The 23,679-nt window shown below is 32.5% G+C and overlaps 1 protein-coding gene across 1 annotated transcript in view; it reads right to left on the reverse strand.

Annotated features, from left to right (window-relative positions):
* Positions 1–23,679, reverse strand: part of CNTLN (centlein) — a 476,456-nt gene that overhangs the window by 76,715 nt on the left and 376,062 nt on the right. The window contains exons 23-27 of the mRNA XM_027863054.1: positions 23,352–23,498; positions 15,131–15,228; positions 13,662–13,788; positions 12,133–12,270; positions 11,362–11,547 (exon numbers count right to left, since the gene is read on the reverse strand). Of these exons, the coding sequence (XP_027718855.1) occupies positions 11,362–11,547; positions 12,133–12,270; positions 13,662–13,788; positions 15,131–15,228; positions 23,352–23,498 (696 nt within the window). The remainder of the gene's footprint in view (positions 1–11,361; positions 11,548–12,132; positions 12,271–13,661; positions 13,789–15,130; positions 15,229–23,351; positions 23,499–23,679) is intronic.

A 23,679-nucleotide genomic window follows, 5' to 3' on the forward strand; every position in this document is an offset into this window, starting at 1 on the left:
TCTGTGTTATAAGTGATTACTAAAAACACCAATAATAGGCTATGCCACACAGGTCACTTTTACAGATGGCTCCTGTGATTTGTGAAGTCTATTATTACAACGACACAACTATTTGTATTTTTTATAGATTAAGTCAACAAAATACAGTCACTGAATATATGTTCTGAAATAATACTACAAATATTTTAATACATATATAAGAGGGTTCATTTTGTATTTTATAGTGCTAAAAACAGACTATTCAAAATTCACCAAATTAAATAAGATTTAAAATTGGAAGAGGAACAAATTTCTAAATGATTTAATAATTCTGATTTTATTTATTAAGATAGCTACAGAATATATAATTCTTGGTGCATTGTTTATATCAGTAACCATATACCCCTAATAAGCAGTAAGTTTAGTTGTTCACTTCATTCTAAAATCCAATGAAGCCATTATTTTGTTCAGTCCAATAGATATTCACTGTGACAGTTTAGGACTTGAATTAAATTCTCCCAAATCTCGACAATAAATAATCCCAATGGAAATTAACTTAATATATCACTAATTTCTTTTCAGAACCATCAATAATTAATATTTCTCAATAAACAAACAATGGTTCCATTTGGTTCCCCTAAAGAATGGTTAGTATTTGAAAGATTAGTTTGCCATATTTTAAAGATAACATTTACAAAATGACTATTGAATTAACATGAAGTTCATGAAACCCCATTACTTCCAAACCAGTGAGTTGCTCATGAATTGAAATATACTTTCCTCTTGGTGTATATTATCTCATATTTAAAACAAACATTCAACATTAAAACAATATGTGCTAAAGTTAGATATGCTTTTTTCTTGGGAAGAATAACAATTAGCAATTTTTATATATTATAGAAGATTATTCCATTTCATGAGAGGCAGTATGGCAAAGTGGACAGGGAGCTAGTCTTCAATCAAAGAAGACCTGGATTCAGGTATCCTTTCTGACACATACCGGCTATGTGACCCTAGATCAATATATTGCCTTTTCAGCGCTATAGGCACCTCTCTAAAATTGTAAGTTGCATAGAAGGTTCCAACCAGGGCTGATAATGATAGTTTCCTCAGATGGGAGTTTCCTACTCTAATAAAATCACTGGTCCAGTTTCTAACCCTATCCTATCCTGACTCATAATTATCAACTATTTAAGTTAAACACAATTATATTTTAGGTGTAATGTAAAGTTTTCAGTGGACAAATTCTCATGGTTTTGATATTCATAATATTAATGTGTTAAACCTCCATTTGGAATAATTTCATCTTCCTTGAATCTGAAATAGATAATGGCTTACACTCAGAAGAAAAACGACATGCTAAAAAAGCTTCTCTATATCTTCATACATATTCTCTCCTTCACTCAAGTATCTAAAGAAGTTCTCTTTGACACCAATAACCATTTTACTTGAGATCTTAATTCTCTCCTCTCCTTTGTCTTTGAAGCTTGACCTGACAATAATTCCCTCTCATTCTCATAGCTTAAACCCCTATCTAGTAAGGTCTTTCTGTGCTACCTAGAAAAATGTACAGGTCTTCTCCATCATAAAATAAAACAAAACAAAAAAAAACTTCACTTACTACTGACAGAGGCTTAAAGACATTGTGTTATATTTCTTCTTCTTCACTGCCAAGTTCCTTTGAAGGAACTTTTTTCTACTCATTTACCTATTCTTTCTTGTTGCCTCCACTTTCTCAGCACACACTTTTTAACCCGCTACAATCTGGTTTCAGATCCCACTGGTCTGCTGCAGTTGCCCTCTCAAGCATTACTAATGATTTATTAACTGTTAAATTTGATAACCTCTTGCCAGTCTTCATCCTCCTTGGCTTCTCAGTAATGTCTAATGCTCCCCCATCTCCAGATATTGCTGACTCTCTTGACTTTGATGACAATGCTTTCTCCAGATATTCATCTTACTTTCGTATCCTTTTTTAATTTCTTGTGATGAATAATTATCCATTTCTTGTCCTCTCAACATGGGTGTCTCTCAAGGCCCTGACCTTGAACTCCTTTTCTCTATATGTTCTCTTTGTGGTGATCTTATCAGGTCCAATGATTTTAACTACCATCTCTATGAAGATAGCTTTGAAATCAGTCCTAATATCTAGTCCTAATAACTGAATTCTAGTCTCACATTAATATTGTATCAGACAACTCTAACTTGACATGTGCTCAGTAACTAAAACTAAACATATCTTAAACTGGACATTTTAATTTCCCTTATGAATCCTCTTCAATACATTTGGTTTCCAGTTACCCAAGTTTTTAACTGTATCATCATCCTTATAATTTTTGTCTCTCTCATACTCATATCCAATTAATTGCCAAATCAAATTCTCCTCAATATTAAATTATTCTTCATTAATTTTCAAGGGATCCTGAGACCAAAATGTTTGGTAATTGCTGAACTAAGGAACAGAGTATGAGAAGGGGAATAGTGTGAGGTAAGCCTGGAAAATTAAGTTGGATCAATATTGTGGAAGGCTTTGGAAATAGGTCAAAGAATTTTAATTTATTTGGTAGGTTTTGAAGAAAAAAATACAAAGTTTTTTAACACAGCAGTAATGTGAAGTGAACTATGTATTAGGAAGACTACTGTGAAGGGGGTGAATTCTGGGTCACATGACAAAAAATGGCAGACTAGACTTTCTGAGTCTCCACTAACTCTCAACCACTTCCCACCATCAAAAAAGGGAATATGTGACACATACAGAGCAATTACAGCTGAATCAGATAAGAAAACCTTGACCATGTCATAGACATACGTAATATCAAACATTTCAGTGAATGTCTATTTATCACCATGGTGTTAACCATGCTTTACTCTGAGGGTGTTTTAAAGTATGTATGAAAAAAATATCCTGGAGAGCCATATGGTTATATTTGTAAAAAAAAAAAATTACTTTTCTTCAGTGTGATTGGATGTTATGTTTAAACAATGCTGTAACTTAGAAAATAGCAGAACTTCTGGGTTATTTTAAAAAGAGCTCTAACTAGACATATTCTCCAAAACCTATGACCTCTCAAGCCTCTCCAAAATAGGAATTATCTGCAAAAAATTAAATTCCAGCTATCTTCACAGTTAGGGCACCAAGAACCTAAACAAAGTAATGAAATAAAAGCAAAGAAACATACTCACTGAGTCTTATTGTGCTCAGTCAGTACTCCATCCCATAATATCTAAACACCATAGCAGTGGTTTGCATAAGCAAACCTATGGGCTGGCAACATAACTCAATTATACAACCTATCCCTTTCCTGCCTTCCAGTACTGTAAATTCCAAAGGCAGATGGTTTCTCAGGCTGTGATATTAGTGTGCAGTGTGGGAGCACTCTGCGCAACTTACTACCTGTGTGGTTCTGGGCAATCACTTAACCTGTATGCCTCACCTTACTCAACTACAAAATGGGGATAAATCACGATTATCCTATTATTCACTAGTGATATTTCACTATAACCCAAGGTTGTTTTGAGGATCAAGTGAGATAATATTTGTAAACGGCTTAGCACAGTACCTTATAACAGGTACTTAATAAATGCTTGTTTTTCTTTCCTTCCTTCCTTTATTCCTTCCATTTGCTGATAATGTGATGGTTTACTTAGAAAAGTCTAAGGAATCAGCAAAGATCTCAGTTGAGACAATTGTTTCAGCAAAGTTTCAAGCTACAAAATAAACTCTCAAAAATCAACTATATTTCTATATAATGATAACAAAATGCAAGAAATAATAATGGAAAGGAAATCCCATTCTAAAATAACCTCAAAATGTATAAAGCATTTGGGGATCAGTCTACCAAAGCACACCAAACATTTGTATAAATTCAACTACACAGAGCTCCTTAAAAGAAATAAAAAACAACTTGTATAGCTAGAGGAATATTAAGTGCTCATGGGTGAGCCATGCCAACATTTAAAAAACTTACAATACTGCCAAAGTTAATTTATATTTTAATGCTATACTAATTAAATTATAAAAGAGATTCTTTACATGCTTGCTAAAAAAAAACAATAAAATTCATTTGGAAAATAAAAAGATCTAAAAAATCAAGAGGAACAATTAAAAAATGTCAAGATGAAGAAGAAATAGCAATTCCTGACCTCAAACTGTATGAAAAAGTGGCAGCCATCAAAACCATCTGGTAATGGTTAAAACAGAATAGGCAAGGGAGAATCAGAAACAATGGAACTTCATAACCCAATATTCAAAAAAACGTAAAATATAAATTAATTAGGAAAGAACTCCCTCTTTGATAATAAAAACTGGGAGGAAAATAGGAAAGTGGTCTGGCACAAATTAAATTTAGACCAACACCTGATGCCATATTCCAAAATATATTCTAAATGGATATATAACCTTAATACTAAAAATCAGAATAGGAAAAAATTAAAAGAGAAGCTGATCATATACATCTCACTATGAGTAGGAGATACCTTCTTAACCAAAGGATTACAAAAGATAAAATTATAAATTTGATTCCATTAAACTGAAATACTTCTGCATAGGCAAAATTAATTTACCTAGGACATAAAGGGTTGGGTAGGGGAACAAATGTTTGCATCAAATTTCTCTGATCAGGGCATAGTATTCAAGATATATAAACAATGAACATATGTGTATATGTACATATGTGTGTATGTATACATGTATAACCAGTAGCCATTCATGTTCAACAGATATGAATAAACAGTTCTCAAAAAATTACAAAGTAGTAATAACATGAAAAAATGCTCCAAATTAATAAAAGCCCTCTTGGCCTAAAAATTGGCAAATATGACAAAATACGGAAATAGTCAATATTAGAAGTTTCGTAGGAAGACAGGCACACTGGTCTACTGTTGGTGGAGCTATGAACTGGTAAAATTATTTTGGAAACTAATTTCAAATTAGTAAATAAAGTGACTAAAATGTCCATACCTTTTGACTCAGAGATTTAATTACTGGGCTTACATTTATAGAGGCCATTGATTAGACCCATATATATCAAAATATTTACAGCTGCACTTTTTGTGATGAGAATTAAAAACAAACTAAATGCTCATCAACTGGGGAATGACTAAACAAATTGCAGTACATGAATGTAATGGAATATTAACATGCTATAAGAAATGAAAAATGTGACAAATATAGAGAAACATCGAAAGAGCTATATGAACTGAAGTAGAGTGAACAGCCAAGAAAACAATATAAATGATGATTACAATGTAAAAGGAAAAATGACCACAAAAATAAAATCAAAAGTGAATATTGCAAAATTATAAAAAACAAGCATAGCTCAAAAGAAAAGATACGGCCACCCCTTTGCAAAGGTAGAAGGTCCATAAATGTTGAACACTGCACATATTTTCAGACTTTTCTGATGTATTGATCAGTTATGCAGATTTTGTTCTCTTTTTCCTTTTTTTATCTTTAAGAAATACTATTTGTTATATGGGATGGATGGCTCTTAATGAGTAGCAGGAGGAAAGGTACTAGGGAAAACTACAGTGATATAAAAAACAAAGTATATAAATAAAAACTTATTTAAAAAATAATATAGCATAAGGACCACAGAGGCTCTCTGTCCCAATTGTAGCTTGATGTACTCTGACCAACAAATCCTCTGTAACTTCTGGTCCCTGATGCTAACAGAAGCCTCTGTCATCAAACAGTCTGACATTTTTATCTGCTGCTGCTCCAGAACAACTCCCAAGCCAAAACCATCCACAGCTAGCCTCTTACTATATCAGTAGGATCAGTTTGTAGGCTTGCCTTCCTGTCATAAATATTTTGGTACTGAAAGTCCTGCTCTTACCAATAATTTACATTTTATATAAGAACAATAAAAATAGAGCCTACCACACAGAGCAAAATCCTAATGAATTAACACCAGAGAATGCTAATCCTTATAGCACTCATTCAGCACCAGGCTCTAGCTGCTCAGGTTTTCACAAACCTGTACAAACCAACCCACAGGTTTATAATCGGGATCCCCTCCTGCTGCAGAGACTGAAGGTATACCTCATCCTCTATCCAGCTCCCACTGAAAACTGTTCTGTTCAGCCATGTGTGTGGAAGGAAGCAGACTGCCTTCTCTCTGGGGTGGCCTTGACAGTAGAGACCCCTAAGGATGCAGAGACTCTGTCCAGAACACCAAGTAGAGATCTTAAGTAATCCAATCTCAGATAAAGAAATTGAACTACCTATAAAGAAATTACCAAAAGTGCAGGGGACTCTAGTCCAGATGATTCTGCAGTATAATTCTATCAAATTAAAAAAATATTATTTAATAAAACTTATCAAAAATTGAGAAAGAAAGCAGTCTACCAAATTCCTTTTATGAGACAAATATAGTCAGTACCTAAATGAGGGAAGGATAAAGCAAAGAAAGAGAACTACAGACCAATATTATCAAAACATATTGATTCCAAATCTTAAAATAAAATCTTAGCAAACCAGTATAGCAATTTATCAAAGATATCATTTCGTATGATCATGATAGATTTATACCAAGGATATTGTTAAATAATAGAAAACAATTAACATAACGGTATTATAATATATCTAGAAGGACTGATGAATAAGGAATTGCTGAGCCAGAGCCGAATGTGCATTACGAGGGGGCTACTTGCGAACTCTGAGTCGTCCGCTGAGTCATGTTGGGGGAGGTGCCTTTTCTCCTACCTAGCTGAACGTCATGACCACAAGGCCACCTCCTTCTTTTGCGTTTCTTCTTTTTTGACCTTAGGTAAATGAGTATTCTGAGATGGGTGTGTCCAGTGAGCACCATTTTATGAGCTCAGGAGAGTCGGGCCCCACCAGCAACAAGAGTCAACTGAAGACCTGCTCAGATGAGTGGGAGCTGGGGAAGCAGCCCAGGAGGGGGTGCTACAATATGAAAAATAAAAACGTTGAAAACCACATGATTACACCAGCAGATGCGGAATAAGTTTTAAACAATATCCCTTTATCCTAAAAACACTATAAGGCAAAATCATAGAAGAATCCTTTTTTAATACACTAGAATATATCTACAAAAACTAAAAGCTGGTGTTATGTGCAATGGGGAAATACTAGAAGCTTTATCAGTAAATATAGGGGTAAGTAAGGATGCCAAATTTCCCTGTTGTTATTTCAGAAAATCTTAGAATTGTTAAGAGTAATAAGACAAGGGCAGCTAGGTGGCACAGTGGATAGAGCACTGGCCCTGAAGTCAGGAGGACCTGAGTTCAAATCCGACCTCAGACCAAACACTTGACACTTACTAGCTGTGTGACCCTGGGCAAGTTACTTAACCCCAACTGCCTATAAAAAAGAGTAATAAGACAAAAGGAAAATATTAAAAGCATAAAGATAAGCAAAGAGAAGACAAAGTTATTTCTATTTGATGATCACAAGATAGTTACTTAGAAAATCTTATGGAATCAGCGAAGAAGCTCATTGAGACAACAGCTCCTTTAGAGTTTCAGACTACAAAATAAATCCAAAAAAATCAATAGCATTTATTTGTAGTAATAACAAAATTCAGAAGGCAATAATAGAAAGTAAAATCCTATTAAAAATAATTAGAAGATACTTAAAATATCTGGGAGTCGATCTACTAAACCATACTCAAGACCAATATAGATACAAGTAGAAATAAAGAACTAAAGAACTTAAACAGCTGGAAGGATATTCAGTGGTCATGGGTAGACTATATCAACATAATAATAATGACAATATCACTAATGTTAATTTTTAGATTCAGTGGATACCAATCAACCTAATAAAGGGATACTTTACAACATAAGAGAAATAATATCAAAATGTATTTTGAAGAACAAAAGTCTGGATTCTTCCTCCATCAGTAGGATTAGTTTGTAAGCTTGCCTTTCTGTAAGAGATCTCCTTAGCTACTGAAATAATGAAAAAAAAAAGGTGAGAATGAAGAGAAAATGGTATTTCCATACATCAAACTATATTATAAAGCCATAATCATCAAAATTATTTTATAGTAATTAAAAAGTAGAAAAGTAGATCAATGAAATGGACTAGTAAGGAAGAACCAGAAATAAGTGAACTTATGTCACCTAGACGTAAACAAAGCTGAAAACATAAATTATGTAGGAAAGAATTTTTGATAAAAACTGTTGGAAAAATCTGGCAGCAATTTGGCAGAAATTAGGTTTAGACCAACATTCTCTATCATATTCCACAACAAATTCAAAATGGATGTGACCATCAATATTAAAGATCATACAATAAAACATTAGAAAAGAAATAAATTATATACCTTTCACAGTTGGAGTTCAATTCTTAATCAAACAACAGATATAAGCAATTAAGATAAAATACATAGTTTCGATTAAATGAAATTGAAAAGCTTCTTTATTCTTTATTACAGGTAGAGTAGGTAGTGAAATTTAAGTGTTGCTGTGAAGACACTCCCTTTGGAATGCATCCAGATTTTGCCACTTACCTTACAGGATGCTGGTAATTCTTCCATTCAAGATTCATTCATTCCTTTGGGTGTGAGGCATTACTTTTCCTAATTACCCCCTTTTAAAAATGAAAATACCTCTGGAAAGGGTAGCACAGAAAAATGTTTTCATTTATACCTTTGTGTGAATTAAATTTATCAGATTGATTTCTTCTGTGACTTTTGAGATCAGGAAACAAAGAATAGAAGTTGGGTCATGGGAGAAGAGGGACTTATAAGTCTTATCCAATAAGACTTATCCAACTAGGGCAAGAAAGTAGCTAAAAGTAGTTGTGATCTCATTAACTCCCTTCAATCTAGTTAATATTTTTTATGCTGATGACTTTCAAATCTATCTATTCTGCTCCAAATTCTCTATTGATCTCTCATCTTGTATATCTAACTGTTTTTCAGACATCTCCAACTGGATGTTCAATAGACATCCTAAACTCTAAATGTCTGAAATAGAATTCATTATCTTTCCCTAAAAACTCTCTCCACCTCCTATCTTTCCTATATCTGCAGAGGGCAACACCTTCCTTCTAGTCCCTCAGGCTCACAAGTTAGGTGTCATCTTCAACTCTCAGTATCTCTCATCACCCATATCTAATCTGTTGCCAATGTCTATTGATTTTACCTTTGCAACATCTCTTGAATACCCTCCTCTTTCCCCCACCTTTTCTCCCCTGATATGGCCACCCCTCTTGTCCAGACCCTTATCACCTCATGCCTGGACTATTTCAATAGATTGCTGGTGGGTCTACCTGCCTTTCCCCACTCCTCCCTCTATTCAGCCACCAATGTGATCTTAAAGCCCAAGATGACTGGATAGAAAATGAATGAAGGGGAATAATATGAACCAAGATTTGGTAGGTATAGGAGCACTAGACTGTGGATGGTTTCAAATTCCAGGATAACAATTTTATACTTTATTCTAGAGGAAATAGGAGGCATTAAGGATTTTTGAGTCATCACCCTTAATAGATTTTAAGCTCCTAGAGGGCAGGACACTATCTGATTTATGCCTGTAATGTTTACTCAAGGCATGCACTTCATCTTAGAGTTAGCTCTATATGGATTATAAAGCTTTATCTTTATAAAGGTTGCCTAAAAGTCTATAAAATTGCTCAAACTCAATTCAGTTGTCACCTCCTCTTTGTTAAACCTTCTTTAGCATTTGAACTCTAAAGTTAAACTCTCCTCTACTTAAATATTCCTATAGCATTTGGTCCAGATATTCCCTTTTCCTCTGTCACACTATACTTTGTATTATAATTACCAGAGAACATCTCATATCCCTCTTTCCCAGAAGAATAAAAACCCCTTGAGGGCAAAGGCTATGTTAATTTATATCTTGGTATCCACTGCACCAAGCATGATGCTTTGCATATACTGGAACCTAATAAATATTTACTGACCTGAATCAAAAAAACTAAACATTCTATTCATGGTAATAAATTTTAACTGTGAGGATTTCCATCAACTTTTAATGAAAAAATATTGTTGTCTAGGCAGTTTGCAGCTAGTAAAAGAAGTACTTAAAGAAAGTCCCTCACAGATATTTTAAAACAAGAAATGTGTTTATAATGGTATAACAAACTTCTTTTTCCACTGCAGGCATAATGCTTCTAGGCGTACTTTTAAAAGCCTAAAGTGGACTTAGTGTAGCATTTCATATTCCAAATAGAAGGAAAACATATTTACCAGGTAAAAGTAATGCATAATTCTGGTATGAAAAATTATCAGACTAACTGTTCTTACCACACACACACACACACACACACACACACACACACACAATTTGTCAGGTTGATTTCCTCTGTGACTTTTGAGATCAGGAAACAAAGAATAGAAGTTGGGTCATGGGAGAAGAGGGAGATACAATTTTGAATTATGGGATACTATCTGGAAATACATATATATATACACATACATATACTTCTAAGGATAAAGTTTATATAGATGTGGAGACAAATGACATTTCTTCAACTTTTCAGAGGACAAGAAGATAGTCTAAAAGCAATATAGGGATTGTGAGGTTGTATCAATTTTGTGTCATTTACAAGTTAGTTGTATCAATTACAATAATCCATTTTTTAAGTTAAAAGTATTTTACAAATAGCTGAGGAATGACAATTTATTTGGAAAAGTTCTTCTCCAATAGATATACAATTTTATTAAGATTTTCTATCCCATTTAGAAGAAGTAAAGTCTTTTTATAGTTATATGGATAATCAAACTTTATATTAAAGGCCATAATTCTTTAAAATTTATGAGAGACATGAAAAACCCAAATAATCCTAGAATCCATCTGGCCCTAGGCAAAGCTGTAAGGTTGGCAGTTTGTCTTTGGCACTCCTAAAATTCACCTTCTGTACTTTTCAAACCCTTTAAGAACACAATGTTCTCAGACCTTTCATGCAGTCTTCAATATCTTTAGGAAGGTTCCTAGAGCCCTCATGCTGACTCCTATGGCATTTCAATCAGTCTTTTTCTTCCCAAGTTGTATCCCATCATTCAAAATTATATCTCCCTCTTCTCCCATGACCCAACTTCTATTCTTTGTTTCCTGATCTCAAAAGTCACAGAAGAAATCAATCTGATAAATTTAATTCACACAAAGGTATAAATGAAAACATTTTTCTGTGCTACCCTTTCCAGAGGTATTTTCATTTTTAAAAGGGGGTAATTAGGAAAAGTAATGCCTCACACCCAAAGGAATGAATGAATCTTGAATGGAAGAATTACCAGCATCCTGTAAGGTAAGTGGCAAAATCTGGATGCATTCCAAAGGGAGTGTCTTCACAGCAACACTTAAATTTCACTACCTACTCTACCTGTAAGATCATCTGTGAAGAGAAATATCTGAATTAAGCAAGCAAAAGAAAAGGAGAGCCCAAACCTTAACAAATGTGATGAACTCTTCTTCTCGGTCATTGGCTCGCATTAGTTTTACTCGCACCATTTCAAAAGCCCGTTCACTTTGCAAAGCTAATCCATGGAGCTGCTGGGAAGCAGTTGCTTCAAGTTCTGACATAGCAGATTTTGTCTCATTCATTTTACTTAATAGGTGAGCAAGCTTGTGCTCCTATAAAAATAACATTAAATATTCATTATGATTTCTAGTAATTATAGTACGACAAATTTTACTAAATATATTTAGTGGAATGTATGCAGGACAAAGTAAACAAAGCTGTATTTGTGATGTACTTGTTTTCCTTTGTTTTAAGATAAATCTTCTGGTTTGTTAATTTTTTCCTCATTCTAAATTATATTGTTTCCCTTACTCACATATTGTTATGCGTTTGTTGCCAAGTAGAAGAAAAGTTATTTCAAACCAAAAAGTCTCAAGTCAATTAAAATTATATAATATGTTTACAATTTCAGGGCAATTGATGGATTCCAAATATCCATATCATGATTTCTCCTCAAAATTAATTTAAGATTTTTGTATTAGGACAAATATAAATGTTTGCCTTTTCTTATACAGCATTCCCATTAGAGGAAAACAAAATAAACCAAAACAAAGCTTATTTGCTGGGACATAAAGGAATACAAAAAAATTGAGATAATGGCAAATATTTGCTTCAGATTATAAAGAGATGAAAAGCTAAAAAGGAGGACACTGCATCACATCAACTCCCAAACAGGAATATCCGACAATCATACACACCTTTCTTTCCAGCTCATCTTTAGTTTTTATACACATCTGTTCATAATGTGACTTCTCTTTTGTGACTACATTAAGCATTTGCTTGAGAGCAACAATTGCTGTCTTCTTGTTAGTACAGTCTTCAGTCAATGCTTTTACCTGAAGTAAAACAAGGGGTTGTGGTGGAATTATATGGCAAAACAATTTGTATCAGAACCAAACTGAAGCATAAATGATTTAAATTTTCTTTATTCAAAAGTGATATCCAAATTCAAATACTAGTAGAACTTGTTAATATTTCTATGGTGAAATAATAGAAGTAATTCTAAAATGAATATCCCACGTGAGTTTACAGAAAAGCATAAATATGGTACCAGAAGACATATGAATAAAACCACTAATTTTATTTGTTGGATTATTCAGTTTTTTCCCCATGAATGGATCAACATAAATACCAAATCTCAAAATTCAACATACTTTATTTACGAATATTTGTTCTAAAAATAGGAATTTTCTAGTATATAAACAAACACAATTATTGTAAATTCTTAGTTTTCACATATAGCAAGAATAATTTAGGATGAAATTAGGTGTGAAATAGTTGCCATAGCTCATTCAGTACTGAAGGAAGATTACAATGAATGAACTGTTTAAAATAAAAAATGTGATTCTAAGATATTTAATGACGAATACTAAAAACAACCATAGGAAATATCTTTTTTTATTGGAAGTGAATTTGTCCTGCTTTTTCAGACTTTATTCCTTCTTCCTTTTGAACTGAAAATAACATAATGATATCTTAGCTCTGGCAAGGAGGATGAAAGAGGAACTCTTTCTGGGGTTGATGACAATTAAGGATTGCCATAGTGCAGGCTAGCTTATCAATTGTTCAGCCAGCTCTTTTTTCTAAGGGAATCACAGCTTCTCTGAGTTGACAGAATACTTATTTCAATTTTGGGGATGAGATGTTATATATATCTAGAAGGAAGCGTTCCCTACTCTCACTTTCACAAAGTCTATCTGCACATTAAATCAAAGGACAGAGCAGAAGATATGCTGGTTAATTGACTTGCAACTTCTATGATTTGTTAATAATTTTAAAATATATTCATAGTCTTATATTGTAGCATTAAATATAACAAAATACTGAATAAAAAGTATGGATCATAATTTTATTAAAGCTAAGTTCAATTATATATTCGCAGACTATTTTTAGGATGGACAGAAAGAGACTAGCTGTCTTTTGTTAATCTGCATAACATAAAATCAACTTACAGATAACTGACAACTTTTTTGTTCTTTTTAAAATTTAATGATGAGACACCTGGTGTATTCCTATTAATCTACATATTAAAGTTCTAAAACTGGACATCTATCAGTTTGCAAAGCAAATAATGGTGTGTTACATAATAAGTTCTAACCTGATACGAATGTTTATATAAATCCACTAGGATTACTAAAAGAATTAGTGCAATGTGAATGGTAAAATTAAATCACTTCTGTTTATAAAAAATATTTTTACAATTTAGAGACCAAAAAATAAATGGTACCTTTTTCTCAAGATTTTCTAACAAATCATTAAAGTTGTCATTATTTTCCAAGTTAACTTTCTGTCGATGCTTAAAGTGCTCTATCAAATGTCTCTTCATGACTAAATCCCTCTCCATTCGAGACACTCTTAAAAGAAAGGAAAACATCACACTTATAATAATGGGAAATATTTTTAAAGAGAGAATATTTTTCATAAGACAGAAATTCTGCTCAAACGTTATTGATCAAGTTGGCTATACTAGATTACATGTTTGTTTTATGTATATTATTAACCATTAAACTGTTATATTCTATTGATATGCTTTTGAATTATATATTATACCTATTTTGAAACTATAGTTATAGCATGACAGTTATAATTAATATGTGTGTGCTAGTAAAATATGCCACAACTTCTAAATGTTAGAGAAATTGGAAAAATAATTTATACTGCCATTTAATATTTACTAGATTTAGGTTATATTATCATAATATTATTAAAATATGGCATTATTGAGAATTAATCAAAAGAAGTTATAATACTAGGATATATACTTTAGTTATAAATTTTATACCATGTTTTATAAATACCACATAAATAAGCATAGCTGCATTAAAATAATTTCTTTCCACATGATTTATAACTGTGTTAATATATAAGTGGATCTGTTTGCTAGAAAGTTAAGTTTTTAAAAGCTATTAAGATAATTTTATAAATTATTCTAATAATTAGCCCAAAATTATTAAATGGTTAAACTTTTTTAAGCTATAAATCTATCCTTTATCTGATGGGTTTTATCTGTTAATGTCAGCTGTCCAAGATATAGGATTGTAACATGAGCAAATATTTTTCTATTTATAAGTAACAGGCTAGAATTAATTAGACCCATCAAAAAAAGTCATTAAATTTAATCCTAAAATACCTTAAGGTGAAAAACATTATATAATCATTTTTGACGGCTGGAAAAAAAAACTAGTTTTTACAGGCTAGTATAGAAAACAGAGTTTTTAAAACCTTCAAGTCATTCAAATGTAAAGAAAAAAAATTCATTTTGTCATCCTAGCAACCATAAATCTGGGTATTTTTTGCCAGTTTAAATATTTTTAAAATTGACAAATTTAATAGCCCCTAAAGAAAGAATTACAGTGTTTGCAATATTCCTTTGAGTATTATTGAGGAAGTTATTTAGAGACAATTCAAGAAAAAAAATCAGTTCACCTTAGTGTCTGAAAACTTTTAATATTCTCACTGTAATTTAGAAATTGTAGCTAGTTAGTTCTTAATCACTATATAAGGAACCTGAGCTCAGATTATAAATAAGTGATATTCCTTACATAATCTCAACATTTATCTTAGGGCAGAAAAAGTAGAGATCATTAACAAGAATTCACAGCACCATTATCTAGACTTGAAATGGTTGACAGTTCAATCAATTAAACTACCACTGGGTGGCACCAAATACAATGAATAGATCCACCAAGAACATACTTTCCTTGAAATTCCAGTATCTGTTCTTCCTTTTCCTTTACTTCACATTTTAGAAACTTTATATTTGATGACTGTTTAGTCATTTCATTTGTTGTATTCTAGGTTAAAAATACACACAAAATCAAAAACAACATTTACTCCTCAACAGTTGGTGATATTTCAAGTAAATGATACCAATGACTTCAGAAATTACAAAGCAGTACTTACATAGCAGAAATGACCATTCTAAGAATAGTACAGAAAAGTAACTAATGTACATCAGATATAGATTTAATTAAAATAAATGTTACATATTATGTTAACATAATATATTTCAAATTTTGCTTTTGAAATTAAATAAATTAAAATAATGCAACTAAAATGTTTAAAATCATATCAAAACACTACAGAAGGGATAGCCATTAACAGAAGGGTAAAGTGCTCTCAAGTAATTCAAATATGAAGAGATAGAGCAAAATGCATTTCTATGTGGTGTGTACAACTCAAAACAACAGGCTTGGTAGCAAGCTGGTATAATATAGTTACTTGAACTTGACACTGCAGTTAATAACTTTACGAGTCTATTCTCTTCTTTATCTGAAATATTATCACTTAGCGATAAAGATTAATAAGATTGGGAAGTAACAGAAAGTGAAATAATCTCACATACATGATTATTTTTTAAAGCAGTATGGATTTCAAACTTTCAATATATCTGTGCAGCATATAAGAGGACTGAGAAATGGATGAGGAGTTAGAACATATGACATAACTCTGGCTCAAATACTGATTAAATGTAATGATCTTCATTAACTTCTCAACTTCTCTGTATTTCAATTTTTCTATCTATAAAATGGGATGAATATTTCAGTTTCTATCTAATTCACTTGTCATATAGCTATTAAAGTAAAAAAAGTCCTGGTATACTAAGCAGAATCAAAAATATAAAATTAATCAATCTATATATATTTATTTTTTTTGCCAAGCATTCTGCTAAGCGTTGGGGATACAAGTACAAAGAATAAAACAAATCCTACTGTAATGGATTCATATTCTAATATGAGTTTATTTATGTTTTAATAAAGTTCTATGAATAATGAGTAGAGGCATTTTACTAAATGTTCTTTATTGATACTCATATATGAATAATACATTTTGTATTTAATTTTGAAAAGGAAACTGTCATGAAAATACTAATAATTTTTTATTCCAAAACACAATGGAACTTTCAATTTCTAAGAAGAGTTATAATATTATACTGTTTGAAGGCTGGACAATTTTATCTAAGGTTAAAAAATGAAAACTAGGGAAGTCATAGTAAACAGCTAAGAGAAAATCAATTGCAAGGCAATTTCTAATAGAAATTTCTTTTTTTAAAAGATTAAGGTAGCAGTACATATTAATACATCTTTTGAAAGTTATAACTTTTCATAAGAAATGTGAGAACTGTCAACTTGTTAATTGTCTTGATGGTTTTGAACTGGTCAGATGACCATGCATAAAATAATTATAATAAGTTTATTTTACTTGTGCACATGCAGACAGCCTAAATTAAAACACATTTTAACATGCTTGCAGTAACGCCTCATTAATTCTGCATTGTTAGGGTATTGAATGTCCTTTTAAAAATGAATTTTTCAGTGAATGAACAGAAAGTTTATAATAATCCTTAAATTAAGTTTGTACCTACAAAGCATTCCACATTTTTCTGTCCTCTTAAACTAATAAAAAGAAGTTATTTTTGATGTTTCATAGTTATTAATGATGAAGAGAACATAAATTTGTTGAATTACAGAGTGATTTGTGATTTCATATACAAATCTCTTTTCTCTGTACTTTTTATAAAAATATTTGTTGATGTTTGTTATGTTCAAAAGAAAAAAGGAAATTAAAAGAATCATCATGTTTCATTATATGTGTGCCTATATGGTAATAAGCAAGTTTTAAAGCAAAAAGAGTGACTCTTGAGAACTCAAAAGGTCAAATAATCACAACAAAAAAGGGAGTTTTCCTAATAGGCCAAACTTTACAAAAATAAATACAATAAGTATAGGTTCATAGGAGTAGAGATGCTGTAGATATTATAAGTCATATAGTTCAGTTCTTTCATAGAGTGGGAAACTGAGGCCCAGAGAAGTTCAGTGAGCTTACCAAAGTCACTTAAGTATAGAGTGGCATTGCTCAGATTCTCTGACTCCAAATGTTAGCACTTTTTCCACATGTTTTAAGTGATGCATAAGAATAATAGGTTCATTACGAAAAATTAAAAATTCATTGAAAGTTTTGTATCTGGCTAAATGTATTTATATATTCTGGCAAACTATATCTACGATATGATGGAAATGGAGTGATAGAAAAATGTATTTTCTGTATTTCAAAACAGCTTATTGAACCAAGGACATCCAAGACACAAAAAAAACCAGCATAGAATGACAGCTAGAACTATGAAACTGAATATTACTTAAGAAATAAAATAAAACATTTTAAAATGTTCAAATAATCCAAATATCTCCACTTGGCTCTCGCAAAAAAAAAAGCTATTTTAAAATTCAACTTTAATATTCACTTGTTTTGAAAAAAATTGTTAGCATTTTTATATCTATGCAGAAATCCTCTTTAATGCCTCAACATAGCATGGAGGATGGGGGTGAAATGAATTATCACCAAACGAATGGCCACTAGGTCCAGAATTTTTAAGGTCATAGCAACATAGTAAGCCTTTTAGACATAGGAGTGCATCTGTACCAAAGAAATGATGGATTTTGGGAATAAAAGAAGTAGTATGAACATGTATATGTATCAGAACATGTGAATTTACATTAGCATAAAATGTACTTTTGTACATTTTCAATTTAATTAATGAAATTAATTGAACTGAAATAATATTCTAGGAGTCTTTCAAATAATAAAGCTGCACTATGAAAATCTGGCTCACATCTTTTTTTCCTTCTTTTCCCCCACTTCATGTTGGATATGACAGTAGATATGACACTTCTAACTGAGGCAAAGCATCACTCAAAGCAGGGGAGAAGGGAAGGAATTGTACTTCCTCTTTACTTTTTCTGTCTTCTTAGCTTGCACCTTCACCAAGGCAAAGGACACAATTACAAATATGAATTTAAAAACAAGATTTGCTCTAGATCCTCTGCTCTTCTCTCTACTCTGGAGCTCTCTGCATCTCTGCCTCTGCCTCTACCTCTGTCTTGCTCTGTCACTGTCTCTCTCTGTCTCATTCTGCCTCTGTCTCTTTCTTTGTCTATGTGTGTGTGGAGGGGTGTGTGTGTGTGTGTGTGTGTGTGTGTGTGTGTCTCTCTCTCTCTCTCTCTCTCTGAACTCATCAACTTCCACTGATTCACCTATCATTTCTATAAAGGTGGTCCCCAAATCTGCATATTCAAAGTTGTGTCTCCTGAGTTCCAGAATTACATCCCCAACTACCTGCAAGATTTTTCCACCTGGATTTCCCACAGAAAATCTCAAACTCAACTCGTCCAAAACAAAATTCATTATTTTTCCCCTAAACTTACCCCTCCTCCTAATTTGCTTATTTTTATCAAATTTACTAGCAACCTTATATATACATATATATATGTGTGTGTGTGTGTGTGTGTGTGTGTGTATGTATATATGTATATACATATATACATATATTTCAATATACCTAGGTCCATAACCTAAATTATCCTCACCTCTTCACTCTCCCTCGCCCTACAAATCCAATCTAAGTTTTATATAATGAATATGTCTATAATGTTTTGAAATCAACAAGCACTTACAAGTATTTGCTATGCACCAGGCACTGTGCTAATAGCTGGGGATACAAAGTAAGGGAAAAAATACTTTGCCCTCTCAAGAAACTCACATTCTAATTGAGACTCCATTTAACAGGTCCAGCACAAAAGATTAACCTTGACCCACAACACCCTGAGCCAACCAAATCATCTCCAGTTTCTGAGATTATAAATGTCTTTAATCTCTTCAACAAAGTACCAATGGACACATCCACATCCATCACAGGAAAATACAAAATCCTTAACAAAGGACCATCTCCCTACAAACTTATAAAGTTAATCACACTATTTCATAACAATAGTGTTCAACCAGGTTCTCCTCTCAAATTCTGCAGAGTTTATATTCTAAACCTTCATTGGCCTTGTTTGCCACATCTCTACGTGGCAAAATGATCAAGTGTTTACTTATTAAGGAAGTTTTAGGTTATTTAGATTTTTCTACTGTGGTCATTGTTTTATTTAGGGAAGGATACAGATATTTTAATTGTACCCTGACTCCACCAGTAACTATTCATTCTCCTATCTAAAAAAGTTAATTTCATTTTTGTTTGTGATGTTAGTGCTCATGAGGTCCAGCACATTCCAATTCTCTTCTTTCATAATATACAGGCATGAGGTTTCTGTGTGTGATCTATGATCTCTAAGAGTTTCTTTATCATCATCTTTCCCTGTGACTACTATGGCATTGAAGTAATTGTGAATTAATTAATCTTTTTAACCAGCTTGGAGTTATCAAATTCTTCACAGAATTTCTCCACATCATCATCCTCTGCAAAGGATGGCAGTACAAATACTGCAATGAATTTCATTGTGATCATTTTGCTTATGTTATCATAAGCATTGCAATAAGAGATGACCTATCAAATATTCCATTAAATAATGTTCTTGGTTGCATTTGGACACAAGATGAAACCAATTTGACCAATTGTTTTATTTGCTTCTCTGAGAAGAACCTATAAGCCATTCTTCCATTTAGGTATAATGTATTTTGTATCCTAATGTATTTTGGTTTTATTTATGGCAAGCATTTCAGTAGTGATATGATTCAGTTGATCCAGTAGTATATTGATTGATATTATCTAAGGACTTAATATCTAGGGTATCAACAGCTAAATTAATATTTGTAGAAAGTCTAAAAAATAGGTGATTCTTAACATCCTCTGCTCCTTTTTCTGCCTCTGTGCTACTGCTGCTTTAGAAACATATGGTCCAGAGGGCTATTTTATTTCTTTATTTATTTTGTTTCACTGATTGCCATGGCCAAAGAATTCATTAACCACTACCCAGCCTATCAGTGATAATACTGGCTATTGCCATAAAGCCCTCCCACCTTCTTCTGGAAGGCAGAATCTTTCAGAGGTTGTAGTCTTATGGCATAGCCTTTAATAACTCAGTACCACTTCCCTACCACAATGAAGCAACCAGAGTAAGAACCATGCTTTAAATTATTTTGCAATAATCACCAAGGAATGTTGTCTAGGAAAGTGGCCTTGGAGACAAGGGTTTTGTTTTGGTTTTTGGCCTCAGGACAATCTGAACTCGTACCATGTTGGACTGACTGTATAACCCTGAACTAGTCACCTAAGCTCTCAAGTTGCTACTAGTATGACTAGAAGGTACAGAACCATTGGTGATATGCATTGGTAAAAGTTTTCTTAGCAGAAATTTTCTATATCAGTGAAATACAGGTCTATATATATATATGTAATATAATATAAATATTTTTTATTTATTTTTAGTTTTCAACATTCATTTCCATACTTTTTTTCTTTTTAGGCAATTGGGGTTAAGTGACACGCCCAGGGTCACACAGCCAGTAAGTGTCAAGTGTCTGGTCTGAGGCCGGATTTGAACTCAGGTCCTCCTGACTCCAGAGCTAGTATTCTATCCACTGTGCCACCTAGCTGCCCTGCCTAATTCCATATTTTTTAAAAAATATCTTTACTTGTATAGGTAAATGATACAGTAAGTAAAATTTAGCATGACATTTTTAATTAAAATTTTACTGAGTAGATTAGAAGTAACTAGATGAGATTTTTTTTTATTCTGTTGTAATATAGAGCTATGGCAGGTTTCCTATTTATAAAAAGGACTAATAATAAACTTAATACTTTCCATAGAAGACAGTAAAGATTAATTTAGCAAATTATGCAAATTTTTCTGTAACCTTAAATTGCCATAAATACTCAAATTTGAGAAGAAAAATGGAAGTTAGCAAAATCTAGATTAAAACTTACACTCCACCTCCCAAGTCCACGCATTTTTACTGGCAGCTTCTCCCCTGCCTGGAATTCCCTCATTCCTCGTACCTGACTTCCTTCAGGTGCCAGACAAATCCCACCTACAAAAAGCCTTTCCTGATGCCCCTTACCTTCTAAAATTATCTCCAATATATTATGTCTATATCTTAGCTATACATAGGTGTTTTCATTTTGTCTTCCCAATTAAACTGTGAGATCCTTGAAAGCAAAGATTTTTTTTTAATCCTTTCACTCAGAGCTTAAAACAGTGTCTGACACTTAAAAGAAGCTTAATAAAGGCTCATTGTTGAATTGACTTCTGGTAGACATGGTCAGAGTATCTCAGTAATTTGATCTAAGGTTATTTAAACCTTATTCTCACAATAATGTTAAAATAACTTATTTCTTAAAATCGATAACATTTAAATGGCTCAAAAAGTTTTTAAAAATCTGAATATACCTACAAAATCTGAAATATTGAAAAAGATTCATGCATAAGAAGACAATCTTCTCTTTTGAAATCTCTTTCTTACCTTAAACATAACAGAATTAAAGTTCTTCATTAAATGTACTTAGCTCCTATAGTGATTCTCACGTTAAAATATCATTGTGAGAACATACTCAATATGCTACACTCAAAATATTATCAGTCTTTTCAATACTTCATTTCCTCTGAACAGTTACATGTACTCCATTCCTAACTCCTATGTATTCCTAGCTGAAGCTTTCTTCTGGTTATTTCTACTGCCACCATCTTTGCACACGTCTGGCTAGCAACTCTCAAGGACGGAAATAAGTTCTAAGTGAGACACAATTCAGAAACAACAGTATTACTAAGTTCTTGCAAATCATTTCCCAATTTAAAAAAAAAAGAAACCTACAGTCTTATTTTCTACTGCAATATATTCTCAAATGTCTTTTTTTATATTACAAATCGGCTTTCAAGTTGTTGAGATTTTTATCTACCCTGGTTAATTACTTGGTAGGTATTATGGTCATCTCTCTTTATTTTTATTCTCATATACTTGTAGTCAAAAAATTGCCTCTTAAATAGAAAGAGTTTTTAAGCTAAAACACCTGAATTCCTTCTATTTCACACACACTCACACACACACACACACACACACACACACACACACACACCCCGCCATATGGGGGTATATACATATAAATACCAAAATACCCAAATACATCATATCTCTCCATACACATACATATACATATAACACATATGAATGTGTATGTTAGGATGAGATGTAAGGAATTTAGATGTTTTGGTTTAAAAACCCCTCCTTTTAAAAAGGCTTCTTTTTACAATTCTTTGTAAGTCAATCCTTGCATTTTCTCCAAAACTAACTCTTTTAATTATCAGTATCAGAGTAGAGCAGGTTAGAATGGAATAATAAAACGGGATGAGGAAAATGGTAGATTTTCCATCTCCTGAGTCAGGGTTTCTGTGGTTTTGGTCAGTTTGTTCAAAACTGAGTATTGTCAGTGACTAAACACTACCTTTACATAGACATATATTTGTATGCTAGCCAGAAACCCATATACTTGATAATCTTGACTTATATTCATTTTGTATGCACCATGTATATGAAAAGGGATAAGGACTGGAACTGTGATTTCACTGGTACAGGTTCGAACTCCCTGGTGAGGAAATGACCTATACCAGTGGAGGTTGGCACCTCTTTGTGGCTTATAGCTTTAGACAGCTGCCTAAAGCATTTAAAGGTTAAATGAGTCACCCAGGAGCACACAGCCAGTATGTGTCAGAGATGGGACTTAAATTCAGGTCCTGGCTGTGAGACTAGCTTTTTATCTACTATACCAAACGGCCTTGATATGATGCATATTTTTATATAAATACATGTTTTTCCCTCCTTTTAGAATCTAAGCTCTTCCTGAATAGGGGCTATTTAATTTTTGTTTTTGTATCCCCAGCACTTAGCACTGTGCCTGGTATATAGTAAGCATTTAATTAATGATTGTGGATTGATTAACACATAATTAAAATCTACGTACAAGCACTCATTCCAAATTTCAACAGACAATTAAAAAAATTTTGTATTATGCATATCTTGCCTTTCTACCATTAGCATGATTATCTGGAGTTGAGGTGACTAGAAAAATACATTTAAGAAGTCACTTATTAAATAATTATTATTAAATTTCTAATAAGTCTGAATTCTTAATCATTTGTAGACTCACCTTTAATTTACACTGCAGCTGTTTAATTTCTGCCTGCATATTCTTTGAAGGAGACTCTATTGCAGATTTAGCTTCATTTGCAGCCTCCAATTTCTTTTGTAAATCTTCTTTCTCTTTGCGAAGTTCAACCAAGTCTGAATTTAGCTTCTATTTTTCCCAGGAAAGAAAAAAAAAGTGTAACCATATGTTAAAAGCAATTCTACTGACTTTTATAAGAAGATTTTAGAAATAAATAGACCTAATATTATCATTACTCATGTTTGACATCTATCCAATTGAAATTCATGATGAATAATGTAATTTTCAAATTAAAAGTAAAATCAAAAAT

Source organism: Vombatus ursinus, unplaced genomic scaffold (assembly GCF_900497805.2).
Source record: "Vombatus ursinus unplaced genomic scaffold, bare-nosed wombat genome assembly UNPS02014770.1, whole genome shotgun sequence".
NCBI lineage: Eukaryota > Metazoa > Chordata > Mammalia > Diprotodontia > Vombatidae > Vombatus > Vombatus ursinus.